Source organism: Nelusetta ayraudi, unplaced genomic scaffold, assembly GCF_046127955.1.
Source record: "Nelusetta ayraudi isolate G7.1 ecotype Tasmania unplaced genomic scaffold, CSIRO-AGI_Nayr_v1 ptg000007l, whole genome shotgun sequence".
NCBI lineage: Eukaryota > Metazoa > Chordata > Actinopteri > Tetraodontiformes > Monacanthidae > Nelusetta > Nelusetta ayraudi.
Window position 1 is genome coordinate 2,422,501 of NW_027466057.1, and position 20,525 is coordinate 2,443,025.

At 46.4% G+C, this 20,525-nt stretch overlaps 2 protein-coding genes across 4 annotated transcripts; both read right to left on the reverse strand.

The window, feature by feature from the left end:
• Positions 1-363: 363 nt before the first annotated feature.
• On the reverse strand, positions 364-11,295 carry diras1b (DIRAS family, GTP-binding RAS-like 1b). Its single transcript, XM_076017816.1, has 3 exons — positions 10,622-11,295; positions 1,138-1,483; positions 364-667 (listed from the first exon to the last, which is right to left on the reverse strand). The coding sequence occupies exons 2-3, from the start codon at positions 1,444-1,446 to the stop codon at positions 380-382; spliced, it is 597 nt and encodes a 198-aa protein (XP_075873931.1). The 5' UTR covers positions 1,447-1,483; positions 10,622-11,295; the 3' UTR covers positions 364-379.
• Positions 11,296-14,391: 3,096 nt separating this feature from the next.
• On the reverse strand, positions 14,392-19,316 carry LOC142883155 (receptor expression-enhancing protein 6). Of its 3 annotated transcripts, XM_076017818.1 has the most exons (7): positions 19,218-19,316; positions 18,727-18,923; positions 18,516-18,654; positions 16,553-16,646; positions 16,098-16,236; positions 15,467-15,635; positions 14,392-14,691 (listed from the first exon to the last, which is right to left on the reverse strand). In XM_076017818.1, exons 3-7 carry the CDS (start codon positions 18,628-18,630, stop codon positions 14,651-14,653), a joined length of 558 nt encoding a protein of 185 aa, XP_075873933.1. In that variant the 5' UTR covers positions 18,631-18,654; positions 18,727-18,923; positions 19,218-19,316; the 3' UTR covers positions 14,392-14,650. The 3 variants fall into 3 exon arrangements, with proteins under 3 accessions (XP_075873933.1, XP_075873934.1, XP_075873932.1); XM_076017819.1 differs by lacking the exon at positions 18,727-18,923 and having other exon boundaries at positions 19,218-19,239; XM_076017817.1 differs by lacking the exon at positions 19,218-19,316 and having other exon boundaries at positions 18,727-19,091.
• Positions 19,317-20,525: the final 1,209 nt, after the last annotated feature.

Below are 20,525 nucleotides of genomic sequence, written 5' to 3' on the forward strand. Positions count from 1 at the left end.
CGCAGGCTTCTCGCCATGGCAACTGGTGAGCCGTCCGCTAACTCTGCCCCGCCTGACCTCCTGCGTCGCTGCCGCTTATCAGGCTGTGGCATGTGAACGTAAACGCTGCTGAAATGAAAAAAAATCCTGCGTCGAAACAGCTTTTCTTTCCTTTTCTTCTTCTTCTTCTGACGTTTTATTCTCCAGGCCGGAATGCGCCAGTGGAGAAAAACTGGAGGATGCATTGTGATGAGATGAGGTTTTTGCCCCCCAGACACGTCGAGCCAAGTCTCTCCTTGATCTCTTGCTCCCTCTTTTTCCTCTCCTCGATCACCTCCTCTTCCTCTTCTTCCTCCTCCTCCTCCTCCTCTCCCCACCCACTCCTCTTCTGCTGGGGGTCTTACATCACGCTGCACTTGCCCTTCAGTCTCTCTGCGCGGGACTGCTTCCCCGAGCGCTTGCCGTCGATGTTGAGGCTCATGTTCCTCTTCTTGTCCAAGTTGAGGAGCTCCTGGAAGAGCTCAGTGACGTTGTGGTTGGTCTTGGCCGACGTCTCCATGAAGGCGCACTTCCACTGGTTGGCCTGGGCCTCGCCGTCCTTGGTCTCCACCTCCCGCTGGGTCTCGTCGCTCTTGTTGCCCACGAGCATGATGGGGATGGCCTCCACGTTCCCCTTGATGGCCAACACCTGCAGCACAGGGAGAGCAGAGCTGCCTCAAAGGTCTTTTTTATGTACTGTCTAAGCTCAAGTTCCTGACTGACTAGTTAGAATAAGCCTCATATTATGCCGTCTTAACAGATATATGTATTTTTGTGTTGGCAAAAACTTCTCAGCTCTTGTCAAGACATCTGAGGCAACATTAAAACATATCGCCTTTATTCAGAAATGACTATTTGGTGGTGATATTTTTGGTCTAATCAGTTTTTTAGCAGCCATATAAGTTACTTTGAGCATGACGAATGATTTGCCTGATACGTAAAGGTCAATAAAAATAATTAGTGTTTATTAAATGAACAGACTGTGGCTGCTTTTGCCTTCCAGCAAAATGCAAAAGTTTTAAATCAATGCCGAAAAATCAATGTCTCCTCTTTCTCCAGACCTGATTAATTACATATCCCTCTTTGTCTGGGGGCCTGAAACAACCTAGCAAGACCCACCTGTTGGTAGATGGGCTTGAGCTCCTCCAGCGACTGTTTGCTGGTGATGGAGTACACCAGGATGAAGGCGTGGCCCTTGGAGATGGACAGGCGCTGCATGGCCGGGAACTGGTGGCTCCCCGTGGTGTCGGTGATCTGCAGCGTGCACACGCTCTTGTCGCAGCTGATCACCTGGCGGTAGGTGTCCTCCACCGTGGGGATATAGGTGTCCCTGAAGGTCCCCTTGACGAAGCGCAGCACCAGGGAGCTCTTCCCCACGCCGCCTGCGCCGAACACCACCACGCGATAGTCGTTGCTCTGCTCTGGCATCGTGGCCCCCCTGAGGCTCAAGACTCAAGTGTTACACCTATGGATTTCGTCAGGGCAGCGTGGAGGAAGAAGAAGAAGAAAAAAAGGAGAGAGGGTGAGAAGGAGGAGGAGGGGATAATTTTAGCAGGGGGGTAATTTGATGTGAGCAAATGAGCCATCAGCAGATAGATTTTGACCTCAGGCCAGAGTTTAACTTAGAGTGAATGAGGTTGGTGGGACTCCAAGTGTTTCTCCTGATGCAAACATTTCCCCTGATCGATAGTGGATGTCATGTCTCTTGTTCACCCCAAGGAACAGCCCGGCATTTTCTTATTAATACGCTTCTAAAAAAACAAAGCAATTGAACCCTAAAGGACACTCATGTGATACCATAATCCAGATTGACATTCACTCGAATTGTCACACTCAAAGAGAAACACTTGTGAAGCATGTGTGAGTTCAGTAAAAAAAAAGTTTAAGTTTGTCCACCCTTTTCTTCTTTTACATGGCTCACTGTTCAGAAAATTTGTGAAAAACACAGTTTTGAAGGTGGGAACTACTCGTCTTTGGAGGAAGAAACACTGAAACTGATGCCAACTTCTAAACCAACTAAACCAGCAGCCCAGCCGCAAAAGAGCCATAAAAATCAAATCCACCTGTTGGTGAGTCCAGGTAATGCGCTGACCAGAAAGGTTGAGAAAACAGTTGAGAACCTCTGACCTACCAGCTGGTTTGCAGTCGGCAGCAAACCTGCAAATGGAAGGGCTGGATTCTTCCCTCTCAGCACCGTCAGTCGCCGCAGTCTCATACATATGCATCAGAAAAACAGCCGTCCTCGCGCCGTCTCATCTGTCGCCACCTCTCGGTAAGTGTGCATGCCGCGCGGCTCTTTGCATCCGTTGCATTATTTATCGGCCGCGGTTCCAAACTTGCCTTAAGATGCCGTAATGAGGCGGCCGCTCGCTTGCTACCGCGTGCCGCTCTCTAAGCTCCCGCCCGTAATGAAACGGCAAATTGACATCGATACCAAATGGAATAAGTGGATTTCTGTCACACCGCCGCTGCTGGAGCCCACTATTGATGGTGGGCTCCCTGTAATTGCATTGCCAACTTCGAGATGATATCAGTCGAGGAGTTCAAAATAAATGAGGTCTGAGGGAGTGTCTCTTGGGCTTCCCAGTCGATCTATAACTGCGGGCGTGGGCGACACACCAGGGCGTATCGAGTCCATGAGGAACAGGCGCAGACATGCATGATGCTCAGTGTTCAGGTGAGCCGGCTGTTTTTCTACTCATTGCCTGTTTTTTTTCTTGTTTTTTTCCCCCCTCCCCTCCTCTCCCACTGGTTTGGTGTAGTAGAAAATCTTGTTTAGCAGCTCCCCAGGGCGACGACGCACTCTGCATTTCTAGCGACGTGAGCGATAGTGTCTAAATGTGGCCTGTCGACAACATCTTCCTTCGGGATTGAGGTGCAGTTTGAGATAAATGCTCAGGCTCCGCAGTAAATTTTAAAAGGGTAACCACCTCCCCACCCCCCATTTGGCAATCATTTATCTGCAGATGGAGGCTGTGTTTTGTCTAATCCACATAACCCTTCTGGAGTTTCAAGGACGGAAAGAATTGCACCCAGCGGAAGTCATAAACAAACAGCAACTGACCGATGGTGACGTTTACGACGTGTTTAGTCAGTACACCCACCGACGCCCCCCTGTTTGCAGCTGCGTGCATATTGCCTGCGGGTGAGCCGCATCACAGGACACAGTGGCCTGTGCATAAATGATTTCAAAACCATACGGTGACAGAGGACGTAATAATAATGACAGCAGAGCTTCTTGTGTCGTGTTTTCTCTGATCCAGTGGCTGCAGGTTGAGAACACGGGCTGATATTTTGGCAAAACAAAAACTGTTGCATCCTTCCGACTCATCTTATGTTTAAGTCATTGCAGTCAGTGGGTGCTGTGAAACTCCCCCGCTGGTTTCGACGGTGTTACAAGAGCCTACGTCAGCACAGTGGCGAGAACTGAATGTGTGTAATTTCACCCTTGAGTGAGCGATCCCTTTAAATCTGCAGGCAGCTCTCTGCGGGTCAAGTTTCGAACATCAGATTTGTTCTCAACAATTCCAGCTGAGAGCAACAAAATTTCATTTCAATTTGTCTTTTACCCGCCTAAAAAAAAAATCCAAATCTGATATTTACTCCCTCTTAGCCCCATCGTAGGCTACAGGCTGTGGAGCAACTGTCTGCTTGAGTCTTAAACACTTCCGTCATCTTGCATCACGCCTTCGCCCGCAGAGCAGACGGCGACGACAGCCGTGAGGTAACCAAAACCGTAAAGCTTGAGCCAGATAACCGAAATGGTAGACATGACTGCTACACAGCCACAGGTCGATATGTTCTGTTTCCATTTTCTCTGGATTGGTCATGGAGCGCCACGGCATTCTCGCTGCCTCCACATTTTCCTTCAGTGGATTAATTCCAGCCCACTGAAACTTGAGGCTCTGCCACTGTAGAAGGCCGACAGATGGGTTGTCGTTAAGCCTGATGGTTTGACAGATTCTCTGATCACAGGCAACATCACTTTGAATTGATAGTTGAGAACATTTTTGCCAAAGCCACACTTTCCCTCTGAACATTCGTCAAAAAATCTTGCATTTGGAGTAAAATTCATCCCATCAGACGACCGCTTAACCACCTTGCACTCTCACTTGTCTTTCATCCGTCACATTGTCCAAATGGAGTTTGAGACAGTTGACTCAAACCCTAACATTGTCGTTGAGAAACACCTGTAAATTTAGACGGCCCCGCCTTGATGATGCTGCTCGCTGAAACCTCCCCCTGCTCCTTTTCCTTCACCTGAACTAAAATTAGCCGCATCCCACCTTCGTTTGAAAATTCACAGTGGCACAAACAGGTGCAATTCAACAGCGACACGCACAAATGTGTGCGCACGCGCGCACACATTTGTGCGCGCGTGCGCACACAAATACACACACACACACACACACACGCACACACACTACTCTTCCTGTTTCACCATTTGTCCTTGACACCAGGCCTGTGAGATTAATGACGTTCCTCCTCCAACAAAAGCCGTCTCTCGCCTCCTTCTCCTCCTCGGCTCCTCTCTCTTGTTTTATTTGAAACGAGAGAACCGTGGCCCTTAATGAATTAATGGCACGCTGCAAATGCATCTGTAGCATTGCAGCCAACTTCCATTAGCGGATAGCTTTGGCACGGGCCGGAACGGGCCCCGCTGCCTCGTGGAAACGGACGCAGGTCGGCCGCAGCCGCTTCCCGCTCGCCTGTCTGGCGGACGGAGCGAGGAAATGTCACCTTTAGTTTAAAAAAAAAAAGGAAAGAAAATATGCACATAATTTCCCTCTAGAGAGCCACTTACGTTAGCGGCACAAAGGAGGCGCATTAACTGACATCAAACACAATGCCATTCAACAGATCAAGAGCTTGATTAAACAGACACCCACAAAGCGCTCCCATGCCATCTTGAGGAGGGAAGGGCTTTTTAATCAAGCTGAGGGCGCTGGAATGCTGCAGATACCGAGGTACATGTATATATTTTTTTACCTGCTCTACGGAAACACAAAAAGCGTCTGCAGAGAGCATCTGGCAAACTGTGTGAGTTTGCACCTCCATCTGTGAATTCATGCAAGGGATTCTCTGTGGCCACATCAGCTTGGTACAGAGTTTTTAATCTAAAGGGTGAGTTTGGATGTGTGCGTGCGCGTTTCCACTCTGAGGTGATGACGCGAAGACAGGAAACGCTCCTGTCGAATCGCCTCGCGGCGCAAAAGAAAGTCTGTTCACCACTGACTGTATCGTCTGCATCAAAAGAGGTCAAACATAGGTGGAGCGATGAAAGTTTTGAGCCACATCAGCACATGAATGATTCATAATGGCAATATTTATTATTCAATACGCGCGTGGCAGTTTCAGATGCGGATAACAAATCTCAACTCCACTTTTGTTGTCCCTGTCGCTGAGCAGAAACCACCAGATGTGCTGCTCGCACCCACTCCCCCCAAATAATAACAAAAAAAACATGTGGAAAAAACATTGGTCCCTTGAAGAGGCTTACATAAGGAAGATCAATGCAACTCTCATTCAAGCATGGGGAGTCAGCCACAGTTGCCGGCAGCTGCTTCGCTTCGCCCCAAGGCGGGTAATGAGGAAACATGCAGGCTCTGCCGGGAGAGAACCAGACCCAGAGCCTCACAACAACACGTGAGCTGGAGTCAGCATCGTACTGGGTAGGAGGTGGGAGTCACAAAATCAAACAGCAACCAAAAATCCCAATCCAAAACTTGGCAAATTATTATTTCTTGAATCTAAAACCTCATGTCACTGATCAACTTGTAAATACAGGATGGTCGAGAAGTAGATGTGCGTTACATGGTTCTTAGGCAAGACGTGGAGTCAGCAGAGTGGATTCAATATCAAATGAGAAGATAGAAATACATTTTTCCAAAGGGGTACTGATGCTTATTTTCCCCTCCATGTTTATCCTCAGTGTGTGCCACATACAAAGTGAAATGGCCAGTGTTCAGAAAACGTCACAACATGGCAAAAAGAAAATATTTTCTGAATGGGACAGAAACCTCAGTTTCTCTCCAAAGGCCTGCTGGCTACATGGCCGCCACCTTTATTTATTTATTTTGGGTTTGTGCTGGCTGCTCTGCTTGCACCTGCAGGTCACAGTGTGACAGTCGGTGCATGCTGAGTCTGGGGGATGAGCGCCGAGTATCAAAGGGCTCCAGCGTGCATCAGGAGGTGCGTGCAGTCTTATTGGGAGGCCGCTGGTAACTTAAGTCCTGGGAATTGGGTCAATGTGGAGCAGGCCGGGAGCACAGAGGAGGTTAAGCTCAATGATTAGCTACTAAGCCAAGACCACAGTGCTGCAATCTCTTGTGCAGTCCAACGCACGTACTCCACGAATGCACGGCGCTCTATGCCCAATCAAAGTATGGATTGACACTGACGAGTCTCGCAAAGTCAGCCCCTCAAAGACCTGAAGTGAGAACACAGGTACTCTCAACATGGTGTGGATTATTGAAAAGTGCTGTTTCATAAATGGCAAAATCCTTGGACACGAGGCAAAAGCCCCGACAGTAGCAGTTGTCTTTTTTTTCTCCTGATAGTGAGCATTTCCAAGGTAAAGTGTTAATCCTTAATCCCTGATTTGGCATCTAGCACAGTTAATGTAGCAACAGCCTGTGCAGTTAAATACTTGTACGCCTATCGTCAAGAAGACAATGGAGCAGCTGCAGCCGGTTGTGTTATTGTGCAACCACACATTTTAGGATGCATTTTTTTTGTTTTTTTTGATAGCAGTGGTGACTGACAATGTGCTGTGTCGAAAGTTGGAAACTGAACCTGAATATTCTACACAGTCATACAATCCAAACTAGGTTGAAAATGCCCACAGCCAAATGTTTGCGCTGATTGCTGTTGGTGCTTAAAACTCTTCTTCGCATGCATCACTGCTGTCAAAGTCCATGAGACATGTTCACTTTAAATACGAGATTAGCGAAACTGACTCCTGAGCTGCAAACGTGACCTGCAACCGTAATCGCGCGTATTTTCCTGCAGGTCCAGTGAGTTTCACGCAGGCCCCCGGTGTCGCTGCAAAGTGTATTAGCAGTATTAGAGGCAGACCCGGGGAACCCCGGCTTGGTCTGCACGGCCTCCTGGTAAGAACCTCCTAATACCACATGACATGTCAATCTGCATACAGTCACGTGGCAAGGAAGCAAAAAAAAAAAAAGAAGGATATTCTGGCAGAGCAACTGTAAGTGTTGTGTTTATTTTCTAAGTCTTTTATGGAAGCTTGTTTAGAGGCTGTGCGCAGGACCCAAAATGACTGAAAGCACTGTTTGAGGACTGGCACAGAGCGTCTCAGAGGCCTGCCTGCAGCGACAGATGGTGACAGGGTTGGTGCTTTTGGAGTGACTCCACTGCCTTTCACATGGAAAGCAACCAGGACACTCACGTTGGCTCATAATGCAGAATATGATGGCAAGAAAATCTTTAACACAAGTGTTTAGGACACTCCCATGGTGCAACTTGGGCTTTAGGAATTCATTGTGGCGCTGATGCTTGCAGGTTTCTCACCATTCCAAACACCTCAAGACAGACAGACGGCAGCGGTGGCTGATATTTGAACAGAATGTCAAATAAAACACGGCAAGTCAGAGGTAAAAAAAAAAAAAAGGCGTAATTGACCAGAAAGGCAGTCTTGGATTAGTTTTGCACAAGAGCAGGAGAAAAAAATCCCGCCTAATGCCAAGTATAATGAAGTCTGGAAGGAGTTCTAAAATAAGCCGATGCCGTCAGAGGAAGTAAAACACTTTGGCATTGATCCATTTCACATTTAAAGCATAATGCAAGCGGTACATATTTATTTATATCTACCAATATATATTTAGATATATACTGCCAGTTCAGAGGTGGTCAGCAGTGATGATAGGCCACATGCGGGTTGCACATCATGCGAGGGAGCAGGAGAATATGTTTGCATGGGAGAAAGGCAACTACTACTACTTCTACTACTCTTGGGATTTAACTGAAGGGCGTATTGACCATTTCCTCAGTTTCAAAGTCAAGGACAAGCTTCCTACCATCGTCTAATTGGTCAGTCTAGATTGGCTATCGAACAGCGACAGGACAGGTAAGAGTATATGGTTCACTATTCCAAACCAACGACAGCTTTCGTCAGTTCCAAAGGTCGAACCAAACAAAATAAAATGTGCACAGAGCGTAATTCAACACTGTCTGTGTAACAATCAGGTTTCCTATGTGGAAGTATAAATGCGATTGGACTTGGTAACATGTCGAGAATCAAGGACGACCTTCACAGTTTCCTCCTGAGCATCTGCACCTATTTCAGTAAGTCCCATTCTCACAGCCACATTCGTCATCTGTAAAAACTCTCAAGTCATGAGTACGTCATGTGATCATTTATCTTCTGTTGCAAAGCTGTAAAGTAATAAATATCTCTCTGCAACAATTTTTTCCCTACGTTGCAGGTAAATATTGGTGCAGCTTTTGCTCCGACTGTGAAATGAAGATGTCCAAGTCTTGAATTTGACAGAGGTCCTTAAAAAAAAAAACACACCCATCAGCCACAGTCATGAGAACATGTCAGTGTAGACAGTGACCAATCCAAGGAAGGACGGGAACTCGGCTGCTGCTGTTCGCATAGAGTCAACCTGCAGTCTCGGAAACACAGCCTCTAGAATTTGATCCAACTTGCACTTTGTCGAAATGAACGAGTTACATAACATCTGAGAGAAAGAAAGAAAGAAAGAAAAAAAACTTGCCCCGGAGAATTCCAACATTAAATGCGATTTTATCGTCTAAATGATTAACACGATTTCCTGCCAGCTGCTTTGCTCACTTCGCAGCGTCAGAATCTCACATTTGTCTCACATACGTGCGGCCGACTGGGAGCCTGGGCTTAAAATAAACACGCACGCGGCCACGCAGTCGCCAGCGTCGCTACGTCTTTCCATCATGGACGACGGCGTCACGTCCTCCGTCCGTGGTCGGCCCTTGTTACCACGTATTGAGTCATTTCTTTGTCATGCCCGAGCGGAGAGGTGTTCTTATGCAACCTTCTTTCTGTGGCTATTCCAGGCAGACAAACAAATGGACGGGCAGGCAGGCAGGCAGGCAGGCAGGCAGGCAGGCGGGCGGGACAATGACACCCCCCCTGCTCCCTCCTTAAAACACACACACACACACACACACACACATACACACACACACACAAACACCCATCATCCTCCTCCACCCTAGATGAGCACACACAGGCTATAACATCTGCATCTCTACCCACAACCACAGCACTTTGAAGCTTAATCGTGGGATTTACAGCCTTACAGCCGTCCTCTCCTCTGGTGCTCTATCAAACCCTGCAACACACACAAACACACACACACACACACACACACCCACACACACACACACACCAATGACTGGAAGCCTCCGATGCACACAGGAAGTTGAGTCACATGCAGTATAGACATATTTGGTATGGCCTATACAGAACACAGGGAGAAGGCCTGGAAGGTGCATGCCATGGCGGCTCCATTCCCTCCGGTTGGTCCCTTGGAGCTCAATAGAAAAAAACAAAAAACAAAAAAGACACGGATGGAGCCGTACGGGAAAATCCAGATGGTGGATTAACCGCTGGGCAGTGGCACGATTATGGCAGCGCGGGGTTCTGATGGTGGTGGTGGTGGTAGCAGCGTGTGTGTGTGTGTGTGTGTGTGTGTGTGTGTGTGTGTGTGTGTGTGTGTGTGTGTGTGTGTGTGTGTTTTATGCGTCACGCTGGCGTCATTATTCGTGCAGCTGTATTCTAAAGTTGCGGGGTGAGGTGGGGGAGGAGGAAGAGGAGAGATGGGTTTGCCTCGGTCCCAAAGATTGGTGCGCAGCGCCATTAGGAGGAGGAGGCAGACCAACCCCACGAGGGGGAGAGGGGGAGGGGGAGGGGGTGAGAAGAAGGGGGTGGTGGTGGTGGGGTTCATTCATAAATACCAGAGGATCGCCATCTCGCAGCGGTGCCATCGTGTCACAGCCCAGGAGACCCCCCCACCCCCCAACATCATTGCAATCACCCCCACACCTAAAAAACAAACAAACAAATGAAAAAAAAAATCCCCTCATTTTACTGACCAAATACACATGACCCCCCCCCCCCCCCAAAAAAAAAAAAAAACAACAACAACACAAAACACAAAAACAAAACAACACACACACACACACACACACACACACACACACACACACACACACACACACAAATCCTCACCCCCGGTATTTTACCGGCCACCCCACCCCGCACTTCCCTCTCTCCACCCCTGCCGACCGTCAATATGGCTGTGCGGGGCTTCACGAGGCTCCACGCAACTCGCACGACCGAGGCGAGGCGAACCGAGCACGACGTGACGCGGCGCGGCGGGACGACTCCGGGTCGACAGCCTCGGCTGGCAGGGGGCTGCTGCGGGAGAGGACCGGGACAAGAAGAAGAAGAAATGTCGTCGCCTTCCGTACAAGTGCACGATCTTCAGACTGTATAGCGCCGATAAATACCAAGAGCACCACCCACCCATCCCTCCACCTTCCGTCTGTGCGTGCTGGGTGGATGAAGGGAGGGGATGTAACGGATGCATCGCCGTACCTGCTCGGTCGAGTGATGGCTCCGCTTCGGGCTCGTCCTCGGTTCAGACGGGTTGGGGGGGAAAAAGCCGAACGCCGTCTTGTATGCGTGTTGTTGTTTTTGCTTTCTTCCTTTTTTTTTCTTCTTCTTCAAAGCATCTTACTGCGCTTCACATACAGCTCATGACGTCCGATTTTTTTTTTTTTTTACTCCCGGCGGCAGCACCTCGGCAGACTCTCTCTCTCTCTCTCTCTCTCTCTCTCTCTCTCTCTCTCTCTCTCTCTCTCTCTCACCCCTGTGTCTCTCCCCGATCTCCTCTTCTCTCCTTTCCCTCCCCTCGCGCACGCGCGCGCGCACGCCGGACGTGGGAGGCGCTATGCCCTCTCCCTTCTTTTCTGTACGCGCTCACATTTCTTGCCTTCAGTGGACGGATGGCGGCCTTAAAGCTACCAAAAAAGCGGAGGGGGTGTGTTGGCAGGAGGGATTGCGTCTCGCTGTGTTCGGCGGAGACGTGACTTGCTCGATATTAAGGAGCGATACCGGGAGGAGGCAAACCAAAGAGCTGGATGTCAACGGAAAAACTATATGTATATCGTACCGAGCATCCAAATGAATTCCTATTCAGGTCTAAAGCCGAAACCTTGAATTCCTGACGTAGCTGGAGAACTGCGCGGCAAACTGCGCCTGTTTCACCGTAAAACGACTAAAAGTCCCGAATAATAATAATTATATATATATATATATTTAAAAAACAAACAAACAAACAAACAAAAAAAAAAAACCCGCAGGTAATCGCCAATCACGCGACGCGATCACGAGCCGTTCAGCACCACGGACAGCGACCCTCTTCCGGCGCCGCAGCAGCCGAGAGCCGGAAATCATTGACGTAGGTTGCAACATGGGTTGTAAATTGTGGTGTGGGAGGCATGTCATGGGTGGGCAGGAGGTAAACGGCATTGAGCAGACGAACCAGGAAGTATCCAGTTACATGGTGCACCAAACAGACGCAGAGATTTTCATTCACCAGGCTAAACATGACAAACACGTGTAAATTGGGTGAGGTCTGCTGCTCAATGGCCGAGGAGAGCCAGGTATAATCTTCCAGCTTTTTTTCTGTCTGTACGTGACGAGTGCGAGTGTATGACTCACCAAGTTTATTTATTTATTTATTTATTTTTTAAATCTCCGCTCCATCCAGACGGCCTTGTTACCCCCTCTGTTGGCGAGCCAAGGAACTGCACGATGGGGAAGGGGGAGGAGGGTGAAGATCTCCAGCAGGGCGATGATGGTCAGAGGAGCAGACAGGATGATTACAGGCAGCATTGATGGTTTCAGTCAGGGGGGAGGAGGGCTGTGATGCAGGGTTAGGCATGAGGGAAGATTAGTCAGGGGCAGACAGATGGAAATCAGCTCGAGCGAGGGAGGAGCGGAAGAGTCAGTCGTCCGCTGTGCTTCAAACCCAGGCCCAGGGAGAATGTGTTTGTAGGGGATGTGTGCCTACCAAAACTGCACGTCTGCGGCCTTTAAGACAATTTATCTTCATCTTGAAAATGCTGATGTCTTGAGTCACAGCCTCTTGTTCTATTGCTCTATTTATGTTTAATTAAAAGGAGTGGTGCGGCGTCAGCATTGTGTTGTGCAACAAGACAATTATTTAAGCACAACATGTCGAAATTAAAACTGCATTAAGGGAACTCTGTTGGAGCCATCCATTAATTTATTTATGTTAGAAGAAAATGATGAATGCAGAATTTAATCTACAGATTTTTACATTTTTCTCTGCGTTTGGTTTTCCTACTTACAGATTCAAATTTCCATTTGATAGAGAAGCATTTGAGTGTCGGCGTTGGGGACGTTAGAGACAGAGAATAAGGCTGACCAGGGAATGTTTGACAATCGAGGAACAAGCTGTCTTGATGGAAATCCACGCCCAGCGAAACATAAAAAACAACAACAACAACCTCTACCAAACATTCTGTCAACCCTGTTTTGTTTTTTTTTCAATTTCGGCTTATTAGACATCCTCCACACTCAATATAATATACATTGATATATTTATACACTACCAATCAAAAGTTTGGACACACCTTCTCATGCATTTTTTTAATCTTTACAACTTTCTAGACATCAAATATATGAGCAAGATATATGTAATAATGCAGCAAATAAAAACATGTTACATAACTCTAAATATGCTTTTTATGAATGGTGGCTATTTTGAAGAATTTAAATATTAAACGCATTTGAGTTATTTCACACTTTTATTGTTTCCGACATAATTTCTTGTGTGTTCATATGTAGTTTTGATGCCTTCAGTGAGAAACTGCAATCGTCAATAGTCATGAGAGTGAAAGAAAAGACATTAAATTCATAGGGTGTGTCCAAACTTTTGACTGGTAGATGTATATATATATATCTGCAATATCAAGAGCTGTCACAGCAACAATAATGGCTAATATGCATAAAACAAATAATGCTGTCATGTTGACGTTTGTTAGAACGTGTGCGAGTCATTTTAACATTGTAAGCTTTCGAACAAGGATTTTCAGACTCTGTTGTGCACAACAACACAAAGCCGATATGCAAAACTGGAAAATTCTTAGTGCTCTTTATTGACCCCTGATTACAATTGATTGAGAAGTTACCCTCTGGGGATGTTGAATTGAGTCTCCAGAGTCTCCAGAGCTATAGTCACAGTGGCTCACAATGCAAACAATACGAAGCTGCCCATTCTCATCTTTTGAATGCCCTCTCAGCGGTTGGACTGCCCTCAAAACACACACTTAACACAGGGCCCTGGATCAAACTATGGCGCGGCGCAATGTAATAATTGGATCCCGTGTCCAATTTCTGTTTAATCAATAACCCGTCAGCACACGGGGTGGCTAAGGCGGAGGAGGCGGGTGGGATACATAACAAACAGCCAGCTGACACCTCTTCCGAGAAGCCATTTCCACATGGTCGTGTTCCTCTCCCCTGCCGCAGCCAGCTGGCCGTCACAGCGGCACAATCCTCCATTTCCCCTGCATTACATCCAGTGCACGAACACAAAAGGCCTCCCTTTCAGAGCCCCTGAAGCGTGAACACAGAGGTTGGCACAAATTAAAGTGTGGGCGGTTAGGCGGCCTGAATGCCACTAAATGTGCTTTGAGAGTGACAGGTCAAAAGATCAAGTGGCCATGTAGGATGAGAGAGAAAGTGTGCAGCGCATCTATTTATTCCCACAACTGAAGTCAAGATGAACAATGTGATTCCAGAAAAACAGACTAAAAAAATCTAATTATGAAAACTTTTTCATCATTATTATGAGAACTTTAGTGAATCACACACATTTAAATCGCTAGTTATCATCACGTATTTGAAGTTATTATTAAAAGAAGTCATGTAGATGGCAAGAGAACACTAAATCCATAGACATTACTGACTAAATATAAATAAAAACTGAAAAATCACTGGTGTGTATGTACATTGTAATCTGGGCCGAATAAAATTTTAAATGTTAGAAGTGACACTGTACAGAGATAAGGCACCAAGAAAAACACTGAAGCCACACAGATAGTGATTTAGTTTCTTAACGTTCCATTTTAATTGGATTATTATCATGAGATGAATTAAGATTTGTTTTAAGAAAAATTCTATTCGGAAATTGCACAAAATGCAACTACACAGCTTTCCCAGAGTGAGGTAAAGAGGACATTAAAGACATGTCAGAGTCGCAGTTTGGATGAAAAGAATGTGTAAAGTGTACAATGACACTGTAAAACAACTTGCATTTTTTTTTTTTTGCCACAATAAGAAAAGATAAGAATAAATTTAAATTTAAAATTTTCAATTTCAACATCGGCATCACCACAAACCTGCTGGTTCAGCAGCACTTGCCATCTTGTTTAATTTTCTTATCACATTATTCAAACAGAACAGATCACGTTTAAGGCAGTGTTGTGAACTGGTGAGCATGGACACAGAAGTTCAAAGATCCATGTGGCAGGAAGACAGAAAGACAGACATACAGACTTGCACAAACACACACGCAAATCTTTTCCATGTTGCTCACTCGTCCTTGTTGTCTGCGTTAAGAGCCCGGGCAAGCGCTGATGGGACAAAAGAAAACAAACAGCTTAAATTCTGCTGAGATGGATTCAAATATTTTAGAATGTTTCATCAGATATGATGAATGACACTTATCACAATGTAAACAGAGGCGAAGCATGAAATTCAGCCAGAGTTTGCTGTGTGGGCTAATTGCCTGCCACATGGCTGCATCAACTACCAAAGTTCAGACAGTTTTCTCACAAGTCAAAATGTATTATTCAGCACAAACAATAAAACAGAGGCTCGTTGTTAGGATATGTAATCTTCTGCGCAGACAAGTATTGATCACATTATTTGTCATTTGATTGAAAACCTCTCTATGGCTGCGTTCAGACTGCAGGCAAATGTGACCCAAACCCCATTTTTTTGCCCAAAAAGCTTCAAATCAGCTTTTGATTTTTTAAAATGCGAGCCAGGCCACTGCGTCCAAGGAGGAGCGAACAAATACAGGCCGGATTTCTCCCAAAAAATAAAAAATAAAATCCCAATTGTGTATAAAGACCTGCTTTCTGAACGTAGCCTTAGTGCAGTAAACAGAATGTCTGTGAAGGTTCTCAGTCATCCAGGTCATCTTAAAGTAGAAGGGTTCAGTTACGGCCACTGGACTTGTTCTTATGCTCTCGAAGACATTTCGCCTCCCATCCGAAAGGCTGCTTCAGTTCTGAACTGGAGCAGCTTTAGCCCTTCTGCTTTGCAGTAAACAGAAGTGTCTGCTGCCAGCGTGTGTGCTGTAATAGCTCGTAATTGTGCATGCGTGTATATGCGCGACCTCACCCTTTTTGGCGGCGTCCTCGGACAAAGCCATTGCTTTGGAGCTCAGGTCATTGACGATGTTGTCCATGGCCGTCTGATGCTTCAGGAAAAACGGCCGGATCACTTGCCGGTAAATCATTTCAGAGCCGTTCCACGACACCGGAGCCATGCACCAAACCAGGAACAGACACTGCGGAGAGATTAAGGGACACGCGTCAGCATCCTGCAGCAGCAATATTTGATCCTTTTTTCTGGAACTCTGCAGAAATGGACTGCAAAGTTCTGCTGTCTCCTACCAACCTTGACACATTTCAGACTCACTTTTTGAACAATTAGGTATAATATATCTTTTGCACGAGTGTGCAAAATAGGAATAAAATTAATAGGCTCACATGTTGTTGTGTTACATATTTGGCTGACTAAAGGCATCTGAGTGGTCTGTCCTGTTATGCAATTACATGCCACGTCCACAAGAGTGCACTGTTGGAAAACCAAAGTCAGACTGTCCTGCCTGCAATGATTCAACGTCATCTGCCTGTTGTGTCACAGTTAACGCTGAATTGGGTCAGATGTCACTGTATTAATAGTGGAAAAAAAAACACTTTTTTTCTGATTGAGCCAGAGGCCTTTTCAAAGTAAAAAGTCCACCTACCTTGCTCATATAGTAGAAGGGGAACCAGAAGAGGAAGGCGTCAGAGACGGACTCGACGACGCTGAAGAGTCCATAAACAACCCAGTAGGTGAGCCACTGTGTGTCATCCTCCTTAGCAGTGCTCTCAATGGCCTTTATACTGGCAATAAGAGATCAGGTTTGATTTGAAACACACAGTCAAAACTCAAACTGCTTTTAGTAAGTACAAAGATTTGTCACCAGCTGTAACACTGGAGGGGGAAAAATGGGCCTTATCACACAGCACAAATGGACACAAGCATAAACTATTCAAATTAAAAAGTACCAATGGCCGCATTCTATTTCGAGGAGCTACAGTTAAGGCACTGAGAACAAATGTGTGTTGTTCTTTATACTATTTAATTTGATTATTCCGTCACTAGTCGATAATGAATGTGGCAACACGTTCACGCTTGTCGTCCCAGTGTGACACATACGAGTGATACGCTGGGTAGAAGAAGCCAATGACGTTGCAGAGCAGCGACGCTCCGTAGCCGAACACCAGGTAGAGGGCGACCACGGCGATCAGACCTGCAGGGGGGGGGCGAGAGCAACAGAAGGCCACGGTGACGTGAGAGGGTCAGTCAGCCACTTTGGCAAGTGAAACAACGTCGGGCCTTTCGCTGTCAACACAGTACGTCTGGCAGCAGGATGTGGGCCCGCACGCAGCACCAGGATGAGGAGGAGCCCCAGACACAAGTCAAACACCGCTCTGCAAAGCCGCTCGGCGAGGGAGTCGACTTTCGGTGTGCCTGAAACCTTTCAGCGGAAAGGCACAGATGGCATAATTCTACATACAGTAAAGATTTGCATCAGTATCAGTAAATAACCTACTGGAACATTCAAATGTTGGAGGATGCAAAGAATGTCATCGTTAACCAGTCGTACCAATTTTCTTTTCTTCTATCTATATTTGTATTTCAAAAGGCGCTTAATACTGGCTGAAACAGAAGAGGCTCTGAGGGACGTGGTGAGCTTGTGAAGACTGTCTGCATCGTTTCAATAGGCCAAAAGAGAGAAATGATGATCTGACCGTGGGGGTCTTCTGACTGTTGGTCAAAATAAATTGAGGGAACAATGTGTAAACTCTGTGAAGTATGACTCAAACCGCTTTGTGAAGACATGCAGAAAAGTCCACTTCAACTTGGCATCGAAAAGCTCCATGGAGAAGAGCAGATTGGCTTTGAAAGAATGAAGTTGCTCAGCGGTTTTGCGCCTTGAAGCGCGCGCGGCTGGATGGGGGCAAAATAAACCTGTCACTGCCAACGGGGTGGAATTTATCGCCTGCAACTGAAAACGAGAGCGAGGAGACCAACCAGGCACGCTGCGCTGTCACCTGACTGCTCCGTCAGCTACATGCAGGGTGACTTCTATCACGTTTCCTCTAGCACAATCACCTCCATATTTCACTTGGCCTTCAAGTGGGTACACAAACACGCAAATATTTGAGCACAGAGTTGACGAGGAAGAAGTGGCGCCTCTTAAAACAGCAAGAATGTGGCCTTTAAAGCTTCTTCATGGGGGGTGGTGAGGGGGGGGGGGTCAGGGGCCGGCTCGCTTCCTCCTTTCTCATCTGTGCGACACACACAAGCTCAGGCTGCGCTGGCTTACAGGTCTTACAGATCTTCCGAGCAGTTTGAGGACTGACAATGCATGTTTCCTATCTCCGTTGTTTCTGGGCCTCGCTTGGCATCAGGCGACAAGTCCAGTTGCAGCCACCGTCACACAAGTCTGTCATGCAGATGTGATACAGAACAGTGGCTTTCAATGATGACTGAGTAAGAATCTGGGAGCGACACAAAAATTGCACAAAATTGCGCGCGCGCGCGCACACACACACACACACACACACACACACACACACACACACACACACACACACACACACACACACAATGAGTTTTTGAGCAGACGCAGTGGTTTTCAGGTGCCTGACGCAGCTCAGTGTAGACAAACAAAAAGCACCGACTCAGGCTGACTAACCCGTGTTGGCAGGCTGAACTGTTATCCGACAACAGAGCGGCGTGGCGTTAAAACACAAGTTAGCCTGCTAACCAGCCAGCAGCTGAGTGGGATCCCTTGATGTGCACACAACTGTTCTGCACTGGATGTATTTTCAGGACGTGTTAAAAATACCCCAGAGAGCAGCTGCAAGCAGGGTCTGAGACACAAGAAGCTGGAGAAATGCTGAGGAGCAGATGAGAACCTTTCATGTTAATAAGGAGACCGTCTGTGACGTCAGAGGTAAAGCACTAAAGGTGTGACCCGGATGAACGTTGGTTTATTAACGATGATGATAACAAAACAGAGGAGGTGCCAATAGATAAGAGCCCGAACCGGGTTGCCAGTTGCAGTGTAGTAGAGTGGCATTTGCCCAAAGTACAGACTGCCTCGACCTACCGATGGCGATCAACTCTCTCCTCACGCCCGTCTTCTCCTCCAACTTCACCAGCTGCTCCGTCACAAAGTTGTCCTCCTGGAGCAGAGACTCGAAGCGCTCCTTGAGCTGGCTCATCTTGAGGCCTCCGAATCTGACAGCCTGCAGGTGACGGCACAAGAGTTCGAGGAGCCGACACTCAGGGAGTTCGCGATCAAAGTGTGTTTAACTCACCTCGATTAAGACAATTATAAATAATTAAAAAAAAACAAAAAAAAAACAAGAGAAACAAATAAACACAAACACTAAAAGGCGGCTCGTCGCCGGGTTTGGTCTCCTGCGGACTCCGCTCCGTGCGGCAGCGACGACGAGGGGAGGAGCCAGAGGGAATCCCGCTGGCCAATCCGAGAGCTCCGTGGAGTTAGCGTTGCCTGTGTGGTGGCCGACGAGTGAAGGTAAAGGTGAACCGGTTTGGAGGATCTACCGCCTGCTAAAAACACATTAAACAATGTTTACCCGCAACTACACCAATATTTAACTATGTGTCAATGAGTCATGACTTTAATCCTTTAGTACTTTCAATATTAGATTGGCCTGCTTGTACAAAGTGTATTATTTTCCTTCATCAAATTATAACTACAATTGATCGTAATTAAAAAAAAACCCAAAAACAAACAAACAAACAACAACAACAACAAAAATCCAAACGAAACTAATCAGATTACCTTGCAGATTAATATTTATCCTCTCTTCAGTTTAAAACTCTTTTATCTCCCTGGGAGTCACCAATAAAAATTATTTTAAGGCAATAATCCCTGAATTTTCAATCTAAGGATTTATAGGATGAGAATGGCTTTAATGTTCCAAAACAAAGTGTCAGTACAACAACAGCAAGTTCTCAGCTCACTGTGGCTTTGCCATTATTTATATATGTGCAATTTACCAGGAGGACTGAAGAATGGAGACAGTCATTTGTACATACCAGGGTAGACAATTACACCGTGACAAAGCGTGCGCGCAACGTAGCGGTATTGTTTACCAAGTGACAAGACAAGTGTAAATATGTCCTTGTGCAACATGGATTGTTTACTGGTGTGTCATTTAGTGGCTCGAGCCTGAATACTGTACTTACATGGTCTGGCATGCAAATTAAAAGAATCGCTAGAATGTTAGTCTGAATTTTTTTCTCCCAAGGCTTGATTATTTCCAGGCTAGTTTGGTTCCAGTCTTTGCACTGTCACACACACACACACATGCTACACACACACACACACACACACACACACACACACACACACACAGAGCTTGTCTGAACATTCCAGGAGTTTGTTCTTTCTTTTAAATGTGAACCACACAGTGTCAAAAAGACACCCACAAGTCTATTTTAACGGACAGAATACCATTATTATAGAAAATCAGTTGAACAAGTTAATTAACTAACGAATATAAGTCAAGGGGGTGTTTTATTTACTGACTTATTTACTTACTTTAATGTATATACATATGACCGGCTTAATAACTTAATAAATTAAGAGAAATCAAACAGTGAATAAATCTATAAATTTGTAGATTCAAACTTTAGAGTTCAGACTTTTCCTACACATTCTACATTTTTCATTCTATTCAGAATGTGGTTTGTGAATAATGGAGGAGCACTTTGCAGACAAGAAACTGACACAAGCACAAATCACACAGTAAATAAACATGCACTTGTCTTGAATATAGAATCCAGCGATGTCAAAGTTTCCGAATTGTGCATCCAGAACAGAGGCACCGGAAAACTGATGTGACCGCGCTGACTAGTCGGTGCCCGGGGAGCTGCTTATTTGACTGTGAAGGCAGTGATTTGCATTCTGGCCCCGCCGAGCCAGTTTAAGATCACCTGCTGCTTCTCTGAGCTCCCTGCAGCCTCTCTGACTGTGAGATTTGTCAGAAATGATGCTTACGCTATTGGTCACATTGCTCGCTGGACTGCAAGGTGAGAGTTCAGAGTTCTGCCATTGTTCGCTCTAATCTGGGAAGGTCAAAGTGGT